Source organism: Cinclus cinclus, chromosome 25 (assembly GCF_963662255.1).
Source record: "Cinclus cinclus chromosome 25, bCinCin1.1, whole genome shotgun sequence".
NCBI classification, from domain to species: domain Eukaryota; kingdom Metazoa; phylum Chordata; class Aves; order Passeriformes; family Cinclidae; genus Cinclus; species Cinclus cinclus.
In genome coordinates, this window is record NC_085070.1 from 3,467,058 (window position 1) to 3,485,915 (window position 18,858).

The following is an 18,858-nucleotide window of genomic DNA, read 5'->3' on the forward strand; positions in this document are numbered from 1 at the left end:
TCCCCTGCTTAGACAGACACCCTGGGGGCTCATGGAGACCTCTCAGCTCAGGGGGCAGACTGCAAAGCATGCCAAGGTTCAGACTGGGAAGAGACCCTGGGACCTTCCAGCACCCCCATCCCACAAACCTCTCTGTGCCTGTGGGTGCTGTTAGTGACATGCACAGAAACAGGGCCCCACAAATGAGCCCTGAACGCTCCCTCTCCCCCCCTAACTTGCATTTTCCTTCATGCCAACACCGCGGAACCAAAACGCCACTGGGGCTGCATGGCAAAGTCACCTTAGAAACACGTGGATGAGAGCTCAGCAAGTCCTGCTGCAAAAGCAGGCAAAGCACTTTCCCTCCCTGCCCTTTTTACCTGCCCGCTCTAGGACTCATTGCTGGACAGGCTGCAAGGGACAGTACCCCAGGACTGCCCCTTTTCCACAGGATCTCAGTGGCATCCTGTACTCACCTCTCCATGTCACCTCCCCCAGCTCAGGGTGCCCCAATCCTGCAACCCCCACGGCAGCATGAAACCAGTGCTGGAGCATCCCCCACCATGGCCACCTCACAGGGAGAAGCACCAGCAAGGACCCCCTAAAACTGGGTTGGCACCCTTGCACCTACACCTCAACAAAGTCCAGGGACAAATATCCTTGTGATTCAGAGGCATTTTTTCACCGTGGGCCAGGATTTACCAAGGGACCTAATGGAACATCACGTTCACAACGTGCAAGGAGGAATTGTATGGTCACTGATACAGAAAAAGCTGTCTACCTCAGAGCAGCTTAGAAAATAACAGAGTTTGGCCCAGGAAGATAAAAATCCAGATATATTTTGCAGCATGAAAGGGAAAAAAAAGAAAATGAAGAAGCAGCAGCAGCAGCAGTAGCTGTGTTTGCAAACCACCAAAGCGACACGGAGTTCAAACGGGGGTGAAATGGGGGAAGTGTTTTGCATCATCTGACACAGCTTCGATGTTTCCAGGTCCATGGAAGGAGAGAGGAGCAACCCTGAAGGGCATGGAAACCAGAGGGCTGGGAGAAACGAGGAGGTTGCCAAAGCAAGAGGCGAGCCAGTCAGCCAAAGCACGGCCCGAGTCTATTGGAAGGTGACTCGGTCTAGCAGGGAAAGGAGTTAAGGATGGTTTTAGGGAGGAGCTGCTTCCACGAGGCGCCCGGGCGGGATTTCCCACTCCAGCAGCGTGGCAGGTACACGGCTGAAAGAGAGAGGGCTGCAGCTCCAGCCTCTAAAGGTCGAAGACCATGAAAAGCCCAGTGGCTCAAAACACCTGCAAAAGGAAAACAACTCTCAAAAGACTGACCCAGCAAGCCAGCATGCTCCGTCAACCTGCCCAGCACTCCAAGTCCTCTAGAGCTCCTTAAGATGGGATGGGGCAACAGTCCTGAGGTAGCAACCTCAAGAGCCTGAAGACAGCGCCAGGCCCATCCGAACAGCTGTCGTAAATTGTTTGGAAAGCACTCAAATGGAAAAGCAACCCTCTGTTCGAGAGGCTGAGGCAATGAGAGCAAAAGGAAGAGCAAGTTGGCCATGGCACAGGCAGCGCAGAGCCTCCACGCCTCCCCCGGCCCCAAGGGTCACCTGTCCATCAGGAGCAGCCCAGCTGGAGTGACCGGCAAGCTGAAGTTGGTCAAGCCAGGCAGAGTTTTCCCCGCTGACGAGCGGGAGAATGGCATTAAATCAATTCAGATCCGAGCAGGTTCTAGGGAAAAACCCTAAAAACACACCCAAAGAAAAGAAATTCGCAGTCATACTGTTAGCAAGGTTGAGTTCTCACTCTCAGAGTTGAGGTTCTTGCATCAGGTCACTCGTCACGTCAATAAAAAGCCCTGGTGCAGGCTGGAAGGAGAGGGGTATTTCTGCCAGACCCTCCCTCCTTCCCGAGACAAACCTGCTGATGGTTTGAGACCACCTACACAAAGTTGTTAAAGCTCAGAAATATCTGGTTATCGATTTAGAGGATTCGTTGTCCAGTGGTTCAAACCTTACTTAGGGCCTGGAGATTGGAAAAGACACGGTGCTCTGCTTTTGGTGGTCACATGTTTCCAAGCATTCTGCTAGGAGAGGAAGCACAACCTCTAAAACCAGGTGTATCAAGGCAGAGCAATCAACAGGCTCAGACCTAAAAGTGTGGTTTGGTCAGAGAGCTGGATCACAACCGAGAGCTCACGTCTTTCTCCAAACATCTCAGCCCTTGGAGGTTCAACCAGCAGCAAGAGCAAAAACCAAGGCAAAGCAGAATTAAAGGCGAGATTGCAGAGAATCTCTTGGCAATTCTACCTGGGAATAAACAAAAGTTTCAAATGCAAATAGAGAGCCTGGGGCTAAAAAAATGCCTGCAGGCTCTCCAGCTCTCCTGACACTTTTTCTACAGGCTGAATCCACTCAAAGCAAGAATATCTACATGAAACACTCGGTGTTTTATTCCCAGGCAGGCTGGAGGGTTTAGCACTTTACCGCAGCGGAAGAACTGTGCAAACCTGGATGCAGTGGTTGATTTTACCACTTCAAACTTAAAAAAAAAAGAAAAAGAACCAACTCTAAATATTTTAAAGGTAGGGATTGCTTGGTATCAGCACTAAGCATTTACATAGCACTTGCACTCTAGGCCACCAAGTGCTTTTCCAAAGTGCTCAAATATGACTTATCCCCATTTTACAGATGGGAGAACTGAGGCACAGAGAGGTCAAGTGACTTGCCCAAGGCCACGCAGTCAGAGAGTGGAGGCAGAGCAGGAAAGTGAGCCCGGCTGTTCTTGGGTTACACCTTGCCTGCTAAAAACAAACCAAAAAAAAGGCCTATGCAATCCAGAAAACCACCAGCCACCAAACCTACCCTATTCTGAAGAGAAAATACATTCTGGTGAAGAGTTTGAACAGCATTACCGAGGGGAACAGGGGGCAAAGGGAAGGACACAACCCCGGCAGGTGTCACAGCTGACATATCTGGGCTGGAGAAGGAGAAAAAAGGGAGAAACCAGCAGCAACATATTTTAAACTGGCGCGAAACGCTGGGCTTAGCTTTGCACAGAGCCATCCACGTCCATCCACAGAGCTGGGCACTTCCAGATGCTCTCCCTGGGGCTCAGCACCTGCCAAAGGAGGCTTTGGGGACCACACAGCCAAACCCCGTCCGCTCGCATGCCTGCGTCTCCCCGCTTTGCAGTTATCAATAGAGATTAAACATCACAGTCAGAAATCACATCACCACGTGGCACTGAAGAACATTTGCCTGAGATACACAGAGTGTCGGGCAGAATTAATCAAACCCACCCTCATCAAAGCTGGCACACGCCGCACCTGGAGGGGGAAACACCCTCAGATCACATCAGCCCCGTACCCGCGCGCTCGCACGGCACCGAGCACACGTTACCGAGGCTCGAATGTATTCGCACACAGACAAACGGTGATTTCTCACATCTCACATTGATTCGAAGGCTCAAGGTCTTTCTGGCTTTTCCCTTTCAGAGATAGGTAAGGAAAGATGTCACGGATGGTTTTGCTGCTGTTACCTTCACATCAAATGAGGCTGGGAAGGGGGAGGCAGGGAGATTTCACAATTATAGCTTTCTTGGGATTATTTGGTCATGTTTTTATCATAATCAGATTCATGAGATTACCAGTTCCTGCCTGGGTTGTTAGATTCATGTCACTTAATTACACCCTGTGTCATTCAATTTCTTCCGGCGATTGAGGGCCAGCTGCTCAATCCCACACCTTCCCCACTAAACGTGTGCTGCGGACGCAGATGTCAAAAGCTCCATCCATGCCTTTGAAGCCTAGAGATCTTTTCCAAAACCGAGGTGCAACACCCCCCTTCCCATCCCAGCCAAACTGTTTGGGGTGGGGAAGAAATGGATTTGAGGAACACTGAGCCCAAAGCATCTTCCCCAAAGCATCCCCCAGGTCCCCCCAGCTTGTTCCCGCCAAACCCCTCAGAGAGGCAACAGCGTAGGGGTGTTCCCCCCTCTTTCCCATCACCTCCATCCCCCTGTGGTGTGACACCAGCTCCCTCCACCACTCCTGTTCAACCTCCTGGGACCGGCGCTAGGCTAGAGCAGGGTGGCGTGTCCGCTGGTGTCGTCGTGGTCTACGCTGTTGAGAATGGCTGTCTGGTCTTCAGGGAGCTGCCGGTGGCAGAGGTCGTCCTTCAGCGCTGAGAGCCGGGCGAAGGGGTCCTGACGAGGGTGTCTCTTCTTCTTGCGGAGGCAGACAGCTTCGTCAGGTGACAGTACCTGAGAGCTGGGAGGGTGCTGAACCTGGGAGGCAGAGCCGTCTGGGAAGGGGGGAGAGAAGGCAGATGGGACTGGAGCCAGCAGCAGGCAGAGCAGAGTGCTTTGCTTGCTGAAAAGGGAGGTGACAGCAAGCCTGGCCCTGAACCCACAGCGTGGCAAGAAGGGAGAATGCTGGGCACCAGGGAAAATGAAATCAACACTCAAAATCCAAACAAATTACTAAATATGGGAGATGCATGTAAAGGACTCGGTTTGGAGGAGAAAAGGAGGGACAACCTGCAGGCAAGCAGCCTGGGGGAGGCATCCCTCTGGGAGACAGGGAACAAGGGCAGCATCCAGGGATGGACTTGGAGACCCCCAGCGCTGGAGCCAGCAAGGATCTGCCCAAGCTCCACTCACAGCAGGACACAGGGAATGCTGTTGGGGACTGCAGGGTCCTCGCACTCACTGGGTTGTTTTCTGGATTTCGACGAGCCCTTGGATGACTTTTTGGGCTTCTTTATCCGCTGGTATTTCAGAGCTTCGAGCCTCTCAGGTGCAGCAGCGTCCCCGGGCGGAGATGGACGGTTTCTAGGAAGGAAAAGCAGACACGTGCCATCAGCGGCTCCTGGCCACGCTCGGGCCTCTGGGTGTCCCCGGAGGGGGATCAGCCGATCCCAGCCGGCTCTGCCATGGAAAAGGAAGAGGTGAGAAACCCAGGGCTGAGGGAGCAGGGCCAGCCAGGTGTGCCAGAGCGCAGGATGGAGGAAGTGAGGCATCTCCGCTGTCCCCCTACGTCTCCTCAAGGTTTTTAAGCGGCACCGAGACCCGGCCGGTGCCACTGGCCACGTCCAACATGGGCACCCCCAGCTCACCTGCCTGCCACGCCAACACTGCTAAACAAAACAGGACGGGGCAGATCCTATGTCCGATAAGGCATTTCTGGGAAGTGGTAGAAAACCCCTTGGGATGAAGAGAGAAGAGAAAGAGATAGGCAGAAGCGGCACAGCAGCATCGAGACGGGCACCACGAGCCACCCAGGTCAGACAACACCAGCGCCACAAACAGCAGGGAGGCAGGATCCTGCTGGCCCTGCTCCCACAGCAGAAAAACCAGGGGCCACACAACAGACAGGGACACCAAGGGCACACACCAACAGAGCTGGGAGAGGTATCTCGTTACCAAGTCCCTGTAAGAAGCAACAACAGAAACGCGACGCCACAGGAGCATCTGCTCCTGGAACAGCAAGAGGCTGGCAGCTGGAAATGGAAACACTGACAAGGTTTTACTGGGAGGACAAGGAGGGCATTTGCAAAGGGGTGCTTCCTGCAGGAGAGCCAGCAGGTGCAAGGGATAGTTTATCAGCTGCACCCCCCGAGGAACTCTTCTACAGGAACCAGCTCAAGGTGCAGTATCCCCTTTGCAAAGAGATTTTTTGTTTTATTTCCGCCACTGTACCTGTTTTTCCCATCCAAGGCCTGGAAAGCACGACTGCTGTAGAGAGCAGAGCATTAGAGGAAAACCTTTTCCTTAGGAGAGCAAGCAGTCCAGCTCTTATCTATAACACATCATAGTATCCCCCCTTCTTGCTGATGTCTTATCTCCTTCCCCCTCTCCATTTGCCTTCCACGATCCTCCAAGAGTCACCACTCCTAATGCCACAGAAGAAGTCAGAAGTTTATCTGGGATAAACCCAAGCCACTTGCAGACAAGTTATCCAGAGAAGATGGGAAGCCTCCACAAAGCACCTTTCACTGTAATAAAGGCAACACTTTAAGCCAGGCTCCAATGAGGAAAGGAGATTTAAACCAGCCTGCTGTCACCCTTCAGAGGAGATGACTCTCTTCTGCTCTAACAACTTGGTCACCAGAGGTCAGCAGCCAAACCTTGTCACAGGAACCACACAGAGGACAGTGCTGATGGCAGCTCCTGCATCCATCTGTGACCGGGGCAGGGATCAGCAAACCCCACAAGCCACGGGCAGCAGGAGGGCAGGAGGAGCCCCCTCAGCTGGCTGCAAGAGGCAACATCAGTGCCTTCAGACTCCTGCTTGGTCACAGAACCACTGAGGAGGATGTCCCCTGTCTGTCAGCAAGCTGTGCCCCATCCAGCATTGCAAAAACACAGAGGCTGCTGGCAGGAGCAGAAGGGAAGGGGCAAGGATCCTTGCTGGAGGCTAGAGCACAGACCCCGCACTCCTGGGCTGTGGTACCAGAGTACACCCATTCATAGAGAGTTTGCAGCTCCTCATCTTCCCTGGGGTCCAGACAGAGCCTGGCTGGCACTGAGGACGCCCTGCAGGCTTTCCCCCATAGGTCCCCACATGGGCTACCACTGCAGAGCACAGTGCAACAGCCATGCTTCCCATCCGACATCCCGAGCATCTCTAGAGCGTTGAAATTTTAGCAGGAGCACACAGGCAAGGAGCTTCCAGGAGGTTTTTTCCTCTTGGGGAGCAGAAGGGGTTTTGGGGCTTTTTGTGAAGATGAGTGTGATTGCTTCTCAGTTCTGCTGGCAGCACTGGAGAGCACCCAGGGAAGTGGAGCATGAGGTGAAGAAGCAGCTGAGGCATAGCAGACGCAACAGAAACCCAAACACTGGGCACAGAAAAGCTCCTTTTCACGTTTTCCAACACAACAGAGACGTCAAGGTGCGGAGAGCTCCCGGAGAGCCTCTGTTCCAGCTCCCAGCAGAGCCTCTGTTCCAGCTCCCAGCAGAGCATCACATCAGCTGAAGATGAAGCAGCTCATCAGACATGCCAGGAGTCCCACTGGCTGGATCCAAGCTTTTCCTCATCAGGAAGACGACGCTTACATTTGCAGAGCTCAAACACCTTCCCATGTGCAATCAGCCTCTTGTGAGAGATGCTGCCAGCACAGACAGTCACACACGTGCTGGCTGAAGGCAGGACCACAGTGACCCACAGGTCACAGCATGGCATTCCCTGCAGCAATTCATGCTTGAATGGCCCAGGACAGGCTTTTCCCACTTGCAGCCACCATTCTGTGGGGGGCAGATGAGTTCCATTCCTGCAGGTACTTGGCTAATGCTGACTTCAGCTGTTCCAGCTCCATTGCCCACAGAGCTTACGTGTGCCAAGCCCTGGCACCACGGAGCTCAGTGATCCTGCCACCATCCTGCCCACCAGCACCTGCCTTCTACCACCTCTTCCCACCACCCAGACAGCTTTGCCACTATTATTAAAGCTCAGCCTGTAAAAGTCTCTTGCTCTTTCCACTCGTTTTTTTCTTCCTAAGAAGAAACTGTTGTGGCATGCTGACAAAATTAAACAGATTTACATGAGGGATTATGAGGAAATTGCCTGAAGCTCATTTCCACTAGTTCTCCGTAATTGAACTCGTATTTATACACAAACATAAACAGTGAGTGCACCGAACCCATGTGTCACCATAAATTCTGTCTGACCTCTGGCAAGAAAGAGATACAGAGGACAAAACAATGCTACTCAGCAGCCAAATTTTATCTTCTCTACCCACCCTTTATCTCTACAAAGGGTGCCGATTCTTCCAAATTAATTTTCATTTTAAGCTCAGCCAAAAGCCTCTTCCTGCCCCCAGAGTTCAGACTTTGGGCAGCTGCCCACACACGAGGGAGATCTTGAATACCAACAGATGAGATGTTCAGGGAGGTGGATGAATTTCTTCTGGAAACTTCAGCGCAGAGCCAAGCAAAGGAGCTTCAAGAAGCCCACGTCAACTCCTGGCACCAGCCTTCTGTGAGGCACCACCAACACCTGAAGCAGCAGTTTTCCTCAAGTCTTCAAAGGAAAACCCTTCTGCATGAGTGAGTGTCTGGACTGTGAGGTACTGGAGAGGCCACAAAGGTACTGAAGGACCTTCAAGAGTCACCGGACAGGAAAAGGAAATAGAGGAGAAGTATCCAGCCCAATGCACATCTCAGCTGCTCTTCTTCAAATGTCCTTCCATGTACAAAGCAAAGATATAAGGGAGAAGACCCCTGAAATCACCACTGGCCTCTTTCCACTCAGAAGGGGAACCCATATAAAGGAAGGGTCCAGGAGATTCAAGGATACTTTATATGTATTTATATATATTTAACCTCATGGAGGTTCAACACACTCTCCCTGTCTCCTCGAGCCAAGACATTGACATCCAGGAACAGTTTGGCCATGTTAGAGCATCCACATGGATAGAGTATCCACTTGAAAGGAGCCCACTGTGTCCTTCAACCCTTCATCCTCCTCACTTGAAGAGCTCAGTTCTCCTACATGAGGCTCCTGCAAGTCAGAATTCCCACTCTGCTCCAAGGCAGCGCTGGCTGCTGCCTCCATCCCGGAACGCGTGGGATCCTTCAGCACAAGAGGTGCCAGAGAAACACCATGGTGACAGCCCCAGGCCAGGGCTGCTGCTGCTGCCAAGGCACCACCAGGAGGGAGGGAGGAAGGGGCTGGTCACAGCCGGGAGCACACCAGAGAAGGAGTGCCCTTCTACAGGTCTGCAGACACCACAACTCATCTACACAACGGACTTCACCACCATGCTGACGGAGAGAAGGCGAGGGAAACGGGGCTGGGCTGGACAGGAAGAGGGGGATACAGTCACGGGGCAGGGGAGGGGAGAGAGGAAGATAAATGAAAAACAGAGTGAGAAAATATATAAGGAAATTAAAGAGACTGAAAAGAAAAATAAAATAATAGTAATAATAATAATTAAGAAAGAAAAGAAAAACGCACTCAGACAAGCAGACTCACAACTTCTCCAAGCGGAAGGAGGCATGGAACACATGCAGAGGATCAGCACATGGACAGTCTTTAAAGGGGAACCTGTTTCTTTCAAGTGGGGAGCAAGGGCTGCTGCTCCTCCTGCATGCCTGGCGCTGATGTCCCTTCATCACTCAACGCTACGCCACGGCCAAGCCCCCCAGCTCTCTGCACTGGCAGTGCTGCCCTGGCAAGGGAGGCCTAGGGAGGCCACCTAGGGAAGGCTGCCGTGCCAAGGGGCAGGGGAGCTTGGTGCCTTGTCTGTGGTTTTTGGGTTTCCCTCTGCAGGGAGACGACAGCCCCCTTTTCCCTGTTCCGAGATGCGCGCTGCATCTTAGGAGAAGATGGGAGAACTCATGCTGGCTCAGTAACAGCATTGTTTATCCCTTCCCATCCATAAAAACTACCTGAGCTTCACCTAGCAAAAGCCACCATGCTGCAGCACGGAGTTCACACAGTCTCTCCTTCTCCTCTCAGCTTTTAATGCTGCAATAGAGAAATCTGGCTGGTCTGGTATAAAATCCCTGTGCTCTGCATGCACTCACAATTTTATGACCCCAAACCATCAAGAAATTACTTGGCTGGGCTCTCTACGGGATTCCTCGTTTACTGAAGTGAGATTTATTCTTCTCTTTTCCCCTTTTTGGGGATAATGACTCTGGAGTTGCTCCTGTGACTGCAGCCCCCAGCAGCACCCTGGAGTAGGACACATGGCTGCTCTCATTCTGCTGGGCAGTGTGACCCTGCTCCTCAAAATCCATCAGCCCATGACAGCCAGCACTGAAGCTAGGCAGGATCTGGGCAAGAGCCACACCAAACTCAGACACGAGCCTGGACTCACCTCTGCTATGTTAAACCCATCTCTGTTTTTAGTGCTCCTAATGCTGCCAGAGCAAGGAAGTGCCACAGAGCAAGAACAAACAGCCACATCCTCTCTGAGGGCTTCCCCATTTCCCAAAAAGCCTGGCACAGCCCAGATCTCACCAAGGCTTGGTGCCAGCTTTGCTCCTCATGGGATGCCCTGCTCTGGGATCAGCAAGGAAAAACAGAAGGAGAAGGTGGCCAAGTGCTCAAGAGATTTGGAGGCTCAAACAGGACTGGTTTTGTCGTGCCAAGGGGATGGCTCCTCCATGGAGCACACACACCCAACAGCCCCTCCCCACCAATTCTGCTCTCCAACCCCGGGACAATCCTCCAGGTCAGCTGGAGGAATTCCCTTCTCCTGAAAACATCCCCCTGATTTCTCTAGGCATTCCACCTCTCTCTTTCCCATGCCAACAAGGCTCCTCAGGCTGTTGGAGAGAATCAGCCTGGACCTTGATGCTTCCCAACCAAGGCAGCAAAGCTTAACCATTTGTAAGACCTGTCCTAAGGAAGTTTGGGTATGGCCAAATAGAAACAGGCCCATCTACAATCCCACCTCTGCTTTCATAACCAGCCTGGCTGATGGCCAAACAGGTCAGTGTTGCCAATCCTCTGGGTCACAAATTACTATTATCCCATCTGGATTTGGCAGTTATAGTGATATTCTTCAGCTTCCAAGGTCTGAAAACCATCTCCAAGTTACTGCACCTCAGTTCCAGAAATGCCCATGGCTATATAGGAAACCAGCCCCATGATGGCAGCCCAGAGGAATTTTCTTGGAAGAGTCTTTCAAGATGTGCTTAGGTATGTTTAATTACAGCTGGGTCAGAAGAAGTCCAAAATTTGTCCAAGGAGAATTTCAGGGATGGAGGGATTTTCCCATGACTACACTTGTGATGGGAAGGAAAAAAACCACCTTTTTGGCAGCCTGGGACCATAGTTCTGCTGCTGCCAAGCAGACAATCCATCCTGGGAGAAAGACTTCTCCCATTTTCTGTGATTGAGGAGACTTGGGGAAAAGAAAACAGATCTAGATACTGGTGGAAAAAAAAAAATTCTCCATGTGCTAGACTGCAGCTGGAGACTGATTTCTGGAGTCCACTCTGAGCATGCTGTCTGCAGCTGGCAGCTCCAGAGGTGGCTGTTTTTCCTGGTTTCACAGGGTGGCTGTGGGCTCCTCCTGGACAACCCCATCTCAACACACAACTCCCTAACACCACACAACCCTCGTGCACTGTGCCAGGGCCAAAAGTGCCATACGTGTCACCATCCCCCAGGAAGGAAGGGTGGCCCAGGGAGATGGTAGCTTAGCTAATCCCAAACCCCAGGCCCGAAGGCAGGGGAGCAGCGTTTGCTGCTGGGAGGGGAAACCCAAAAGCCACAGAGGTTGTGTATCCAGAGGTGTTTCCTAGTGTTTTCACATTCCTTATTCCCCTTTAAAGGAAGAGATGGTATTGGAAAAGCCCCTTCCGTGTCCCCTGTCATGCCCCGCTCCCAGCCACCCTCCACAGCACCCACACCATCCTTTCGGACATGGATCACCCTTACCTATTGAGCTGAGGAGAAGCTTGTCTCGACAACACTGCCCAGATAGCTGAGATTAATCAAAAACAAAGCAGTTATCAACACCCGCAAGGAGCCGAGCTCCGCAACACATCAGCACGTCAACAACTCCAAAGGAAAAAGGAGGGAAAGAAACCAAACTGAAACACAAACGAAACGAGGCTGGAGAAGAAAGGGGGAAAGAAACAGAAGAGAAAGGAAAAGAAGAAACAAAAACGATAATCAACAAAGCGAATGGATACACTGCATAAAAGCACGGACAACAGTGCTTGCTCTAACACAGCTCTGTCCTGGAGCTGGCTCTCCTTGGCATGCCCTGCTAGAGACGTGGAGCTGTGACTACATCCCTGACTGCATCGCTCCGTAGCTGGGTTTTCCAGAGGCACACAGAAGTCATTTCAGGCTCGTCCAGCTGCTCTCCCTCCCCAACCTCTCTCCCCTGAGCCCTCCTTCCTTCCGTACAGTGCCGGAGGGATTTGCTAAGGCCATAACGCTTCCAGGTACCAGAGGGCGGGAGTGAAATGCGGAGGGCATTGCGGGGTGAAACGCTGCCTCCCCCCTCCCCAAAACACAGCCTCTTCTCCGAATGCCTCCGACCGCGCCGGCTCCGCGGGGCTGGGAGCCCCAGCCCCTGACTCCTCTCTGCCACAAGCCAGAGGAGGGGGCTCGACCCCATCAGACAAGAAGCCAGAATGAAGCGAGACGAAAGGATGGGACGAAAGCACGGCTACGGGGTCTAAGGTGCTGTGAAAGACGGAAGGAAAGAGAAGAAAAAGAGAGAAAAAGAGAGAGAGAGAGAGAAAGAGAGACGCTTTTGCCTGGAGCAACCCTGGTACCTGGAAAACCAGCCGCTACTGTCTAGTGCAGCCACATCCCTCTTTAGGGCAGGATCTGAGCGTGCCGGCAGCCTCCCGATCTCCGCTGGGCTTAGTTTATTTTTATTTTTCCTCCTCTCCTGACATGCTGCTGGTGTGGCTAAGTCCTTGATCTCTCCCTGCCCGCGTCCTGGAGCTGCAGCATCCCTTTTGCAGGTGGGGCGGTGACCATGATAGCTGTTTCTGTCATGCATTAAAGCTCTCTAGACTCCGCGGGAAGGAAGAGGAGGAAGACAGAGGCGCGGCGACGGTGGCCCTAACGTTCGAAGAAAGCCAAGAGCCAGCAGCTAGAAGAGGAAACAACCTCCAGTGACACCAGGACACTTACCTAAGCGAGCCAGGTCTTTGTACACCTGGTAGACGGCCCGTAGCCCAAGTCACGGCGCTCCCAGATTCCCAAGGGACCGGGAAGGTTGCCTGCCTAAAACCCAGCGCTCTCGGGTGGCGGCCATGCAACCTGTGCCCACGGCACCAGCCTCTGCCTAGCAAAGCCCGTGGGACGCCATCTCCAAAAGGGATGCTGCAGCGTGCCCAGAGAGACCCTACCAGTTGGGATGGTGATGGCAGGGAGGGAGTCAGAGGGAGTGGGTAAGGCAGGGTAGGGGAAGCCAGGAAGGGGCCAGGGGAGTCACCACAGGGCTCACGCACTTACCCTGTGGCGGCTACTGTGGTGGTGGATGTCGGCTCCGGTTGGAGAATCTCCTCGCCAGCCCTCCTTGGAGAAGGGATGTCTCCAAAAACATCCATGGTGTCCACGGGCAGGGAAGAGCCCTGGGAGTTGGAGAAGCCGGTGCCCACAGGGGTGAAGGCGGTGGTCGGTCGGAAGCTGGGGCTGTCCCCACGGCTGCTCGGTGCCGGAGATCCCGTGGAGGACGGCGTGGATTTGCGGGAGAAGCTGACAGCCGCGGGCGGCTGCAGCGTGATCTCCGACACCTCCGCCTGCTGGATGAGCCCCGGGCGAGGCCGGGCGCGGGCGGTCAGCTCCGGGGAGCTGTTGCGAGAGCTCAGGGGACTTTGGGTCAGAGGAGAAAGCCTTGAAGGTTGTAGCACCACCTGATGTAAACTGGGCTCAGCCCTCCTGACCTGCCGAGGGCTGGGCCGAGGTCGGGGTTGGGGCTCGTACCACCTGGTGTCCAGGCTGAATGTGCTTGTGCCGCTGGGGCCGACGGGCTCGGACGGTTCATGGTAAGGCAACACGGGTATGCCCATACCTTGGCTGGTATGTCTTAGCTGCCCTTGACATCCCATGGGTTGCATAGGTTTGTCCTGCCACTTGGTGGTAGTGGGCACGGAAGATTGACCCCTGCCCGGTGACTTGCCGGTCCAGCTCTTTGGTGCCTCCAGGGGCAGGATGCCCGAGTAGGATGCAGGGACCACCTGGAGGGAGGAGGGGGGCGGCCCCCGAGGAAGGCAACCCGTGGGCTGGGAGCCCTCGGCCGCCTCGCAGGGCTGGAGCTGGTGGGGGAACGGCGCGGGGGCCAGCTCCAGGCTGCCGAAGGGGAACTCGGCCCTGCCCCAGGGCTCGGGGGACCGGCCCCCCGTGGGGGTCTGGGCCAGGGGCAGCGTGCTGTTGGAGGCGTTCTCCCCGTTCTCCTCGGGAATGGTGGGGTGTCCGAAGGGCCCCTCGGGGGGCAGCGGTGGGGAGGACATGACCGAGCTCAGCGGGCTGACTTCTGGCATGTAGAAGGGCGGCGGGTCCACCTCCCCGGGGCTGCTGCTGCTGAGGTAACCGTAAAACTGGTGGTGGAAAGCCCGGGGGGCCGGCGGGCGGGCCTGGCCGGTGGCCTGCAGGGTGCCGGGACCCTCCAGCGCCCGGTGGAACCGGGGGCTGTATGCTGGTGGCTGAAGGTAGGACTCCTGGCTGGAGGAGAGAGGGGTGAGCTGGGCTTTCAGGGCGGTCACAGAGGTGGGGACGACAGGGTCGTCGTTCTCCTCGTCCGACTGCCTGAACTCGGGGTACATGTCCGTCTCCTCCACGAAGGGGAAGCCCTCGATCCGCCGTGTCTTCAGGGAGGGCTCCATCTCCGCCGGGTCCATGACGAAGCGGCCGTCCGGCCCGCGGCTGATGAGCTCGATGGGAGTGGTGGCCTCGGCTTCGGCCTCCGCCTTGGAGACGCTGTACTTCTTGCTGCTGATGGCTCGTTTGGTCTTCTTGTAAAGGGAGAGCTCCTTCTCCTTGGTGGGGCTCAGCATCCGCTTGGCCTGTGGGCCCTGGTCATCAGAGGACTCCGAGGGGGGACGGAGCGTGCGGATGCTCTCAGGACTCACCTTGCCGGAAGACAACCTGGACCAAGGGGAGAAAAACCAAGAGAGGGGACGGTCACCCGGAGCAGAAAGGAGATCTTCTCGCCAGAACAATTCTGGATCCGGAAAACAAAGTGCTACCAGCTCTCAAAAGAGGAACTTCTGGTAGAAATTGGCAGGAGCTAACCAGGATGACAGAGTCTCACCAGCAGCAGTGCACAACATCCCTGCTCTTTGGGAGGGCAGCTCAGAACACTCGGGGCAGAAAGCTCACACCAACACCTTGCAATAAAACTCCACCAACACCCCAACACCTTGCAACAAGCTCCACAACCCCACAGGGAAAAAAAAGACAGATCCAGAACTCGCTTCCAACTCCTCCTGAGGTTTCTTGTGTCCACCTGAGCTATCCATGCCCAGGAAAGGCCCTGAGAAGAGGGACATCAGGAAAATGTTCTCTCCCACAAAACTCAGCATCTCACTCGAAGATGCTGATGGATCATTTCACACTCTTTCTCCCACTCTCAACACTCAGACTTTAGGCTGAGCACCTCAAAAGGCAGAGAGCACCAGGATAGCTCCCTCATTTCTATCCAAAAGCCTTGGACAAACAGGACTGAGAAGCAAAAGACAGTAGATCCAACAGAGAGAGTGCAGGTTATTTCAGTGCAGTGGATGAACTGAAAACAAGTAAGATTCAGATCCACTGGCACCAGGACATTTTGCAGCAGTCCAGGAGCCAAAGAACGAGGTGTCCACATCCCAGACTCTTGCACTCCCACCAGGAAGATGCTCCTGCTGATTTGCAGCTACACATGCTTTTGATGGGCTCTGCAAGGAGGTGTGGCTTCTGGAGCACCGCGATCCACCACCTTTGGGAACACATGGAAAAAGGCTTCAGCAGGGCACTCTTCAGGAGAAAAGATGAATTTCCAGGGGAAAAAGAGCCAACAGAGAATGACTCAAAACTACACTGAGCTGGCAGGAAGGACTCCGTGTGCAGCAGGCTAATCTTTGTTCTAAGGAGCCCCTTCCAACTGGTTTGGAATTCAGTTCCGTCAGCCAACTCCAGCTTTGGAAAATGTTCACAGATCCAGCGGGGTCATCTCTTAGCTCATTTTGCTGCATTTGTCCCTCCTGCTTTCTGCTCCAAAGCCCATTTATCTCTTATGAACTGCTGTGTTCCCAAAAGTTCAGGGAACACCCAAAAAGAACTCATCAGGAGCAACCAAGTAAGGATGAGGTATTTCCATTTGAGCTTTGCAATGGCTGTAGGAGGAAGGCACCTTGAAGACCCCACAGCCTGGTGCTGCAGCTAAGACAGATACTTACGGGGACTCCAAACTCTTCCTGCAGTGGGTTATCGAGAGAGGAGGGTCTGGAAGAGAATAAAAAGGGGAAAGAAGAGAGAACGCTGAGGAGGCGCAACACGACAGAGACAAGACAGACTCAACATCAAGACAACAAAAGACACTCAACAAGAGGCCAAGGTTTCATTGCTCCAGTGCTTTAATGGTTGCTGACAACAAACAGCTCCCGTCACAGGGTCCTGCCCGTCCTGCTGCCGCAGCCCGGCACGCTGAAGGAGACAGAGCCTCTTCCCTGCCCTCTCCAGCTCCCCAGCCGCCCTTATCCCTACCAGCCGCTCCTGCATGGAGGCTGCAGTCCCAGCTTTTGGGAAGCAGAGCAGCAGGGTCTCCTTTGGGGTCTTCTCTAGCCCAGCACTGCCCGCTCCGGGCTAGGAGCAGCTGAGACCAGCTCCAGGGGGACCTGGAGGAGGTGAGCAGTGCCCCCCATCTGCATCCCAGGGGACAGCCCAGCCCTAAACCCCGGGCTCTAGGAGTTATCACCACGTGGGAGAGCTCCCTCGGAATTCCCAGGCTAGTTTCTCTGGCGCCTCTTCACCCACCCTGCCTCTCCCGCTCCCGACCACGGGCGCTTTCAGGCACAGCCGAGGGAGGAAGTCAGGGCTTCACCTGAGGACGCGCACGAACCAAGAAGAGACAGACAGGGAAGAAGGTTACGACCACAACACAACCAGGTGGGAGAAACGAGGAGGAGACAGGAAGGAGGGAGGAAGCACACCGGGAACGGACTCACCTTTCTTGCGCTTGAGCTTGCGTTTGCGTTGCTTGTTGACGAAGCAGGCGGCGAGTGTGCTGAAGAGGATGGCAGCAGCCAGGAAGCAGATGGTGGCAACGATGCCAGCCAGCACCGGGCGGGCTAGGCCCTCGTCCGTCAGGTCAGGCTGAGGGAAAACGTCTGGGGAAAAAAAAACCACAACTCAGTGTTACACCTGCTGCCTTCCCTGAGGAGCTGCCACAGTGTGGCAGTGATAGTTTCCAGGAATGATAATCTCTGTAAAGACCCTGCTTCCAAGCCCACCCACAGAGAGCAATCAGTGCTGCTTCAGAGCCAAGGGATTTGGTGATCTCACACCAGACCACAGAATCATAAGATAGTTTGGGTTGGAAAGGGCTGTTTAAGGCTGTCTAGTCCAACTCCCCTGCAATAAGCAGGGACATTTTCAACTAGACCAGATTGCCCAAAGCAACCTGATGAACATTTCTGTTTTAACGGGTAGACACCCAGGGAAGAAGTCTCCACACAAAACAAACACACATTTATGTCTAAACACACAGAGCTGCAGTAAACCTGCATTCACCTCCTAGCTGAATAACCCACTGGAGCAGCACAAGGTATTTCAACCTCTTTGTCAGTGCTTCATTTCAGCGTTCCAATGAAAACAGGGGTCCAAACCCTGATGACAACCCTTTGCTAAAAAGGAGCGCGTGGGAAGCCGCAGCAGACCTCGGCTGTGGGCACGTGCAGGTTGGGCACCCTGCACACCTCGGTGCTCCTGCCGTGTGCCATATCCAGGGTCCCGGGCTTTCAGCCTGGGAGAGCACCTGCCTGGGGCTGGGCCCCTGCCAAACCCCATCAGGAAAGCTGGGCGTGAGGAGCAAGGGCAGCGAGCAGGGAGGCTGCAGCAAGTTCTCCTCACCACACCGGCACCACTTGGGGGCAGAGAGAGACCGCTGCATCGCTGCACAGCCGAGCCGGGTATTCCACGAGAGCCAGAAAAACCGGGCTCGCCTCATCCCCATCCCTTCCTGCTGCCCTCGCCTTGCCCAGCACCATGCCAGCCCTCCCCCGCCCGCCTCTCTGCTCCAGGAGCGTTCTCGGAGCCGTACGGGCAGGGAACACGCACCAGCTGCAGCACGCTGCAGTCTCCCGCTTGCAAATCTCTTTTCCCTGCGGACTCTGCACTGCAGTGCTACGTTTCCCTCTCTCCACCTTTCATTCCCACTCTCAGCGGCCGCTCGGAGCTTTGTTCTCCAGGCTCACCGCAGAGCCGGTTCGTGCTGGGCTCTGCGGTGCCCCGGGGATTTGTCCTCGCCTGCTCCCATCGGGAGGCAGCCTGGGGTCAGCGCGGTGTTCAGCACACCCGTGACAGCCCTGCACCTCCCTCAGCCCAGCTCTCAGCCCCACTGCCAGCTGAAGAAGAGGAGCCAGCCCTCCTCACCTGTACTGGAAGCCCTCCTCACCTGTACTGGACACGCCAGCGACGTTGCTGGGTTCGCTGATGAGATCTTGCATGACCGCCAGCACGCGGAACTCGTACCAGGTGTCCTGGAACAGCAAACACAGGTCAGGGCCCCCACACAGCCTCCAGCCTCTCCAACAGACCCTCCAACATCCCCAGGATAAATAAAACCCTCTAACACCCCATTTCTAATGTTAGCAAGTCAGGCTTCTATCCTTGCCCAGGGGGTGTGTGACCAGTAAAATCCTGGCCTCCACCCAGACACAGATACGAAAATTTTTCATCTATTTCTACATTTTTCATCAAACAAAAATTACTGTTCATTGGTTCTAAATTGCACAATTCTCTTTCATTAATTAGCATTCTATCCTCTATTGGTTATTGATTTCTCGCTTCTTATGCTAATTAGTGCATATTTTTAGTATCTTTTTCCTCCTGTAGGGACTTTCTAATGTATTCTGAGATTTTGTTAGTCTCTTTAGCTTCTGGTTTCTGCAAAATGTCCTTGTGGTCCATAAATCCTACATTCCAAACCTCAACAATACACCCTTCTCTCCCAGGCTTTGTTCATTGAAGCATATCAGAGTGGCTTTATCAAAACTTGAAGTTTCAGTCATTTTCTCAAGCTGTGTTCCTACAAAAGTAGTTTAGAACAACTTTGTCAAATGCTGGCTATGAGTAACTGAAGAGTAACACACTATTTATAATTTATATGTATATTGGTTACGATTACTTAATACTATTAACTACAATTATTTAAGTATTCTGTCTTTTGCAGCACTTTCCCAGCTCCCTGATCAAGTACAG

At 53.9% G+C, this 18,858-nt stretch overlaps 1 protein-coding gene across 1 annotated transcript in view; it reads right to left on the bottom strand.

Annotated features, from left to right (window-relative positions):
* Window positions 1-4,055: 4,055 nt before the first annotated feature.
* The window catches only part of IGSF9B (immunoglobulin superfamily member 9B), a 39,134-nt gene continuing 24,331 nt past the window's right edge, over window positions 4,056-18,858 (bottom strand). The window contains exons 15-20 of the mRNA XM_062508750.1: window positions 18,053-18,137; window positions 16,605-16,766; window positions 15,837-15,882; window positions 12,913-14,544; window positions 4,687-4,808; window positions 4,056-4,279 (exon numbers count right to left, since the gene is read on the bottom strand). Of these exons, the coding sequence (XP_062364734.1) occupies window positions 4,056-4,279; window positions 4,687-4,808; window positions 12,913-14,544; window positions 15,837-15,882; window positions 16,605-16,766; window positions 18,053-18,137 (2,271 nt within the window). The remainder of the gene's footprint in view (window positions 4,280-4,686; window positions 4,809-12,912; window positions 14,545-15,836; window positions 15,883-16,604; window positions 16,767-18,052; window positions 18,138-18,858) is intronic.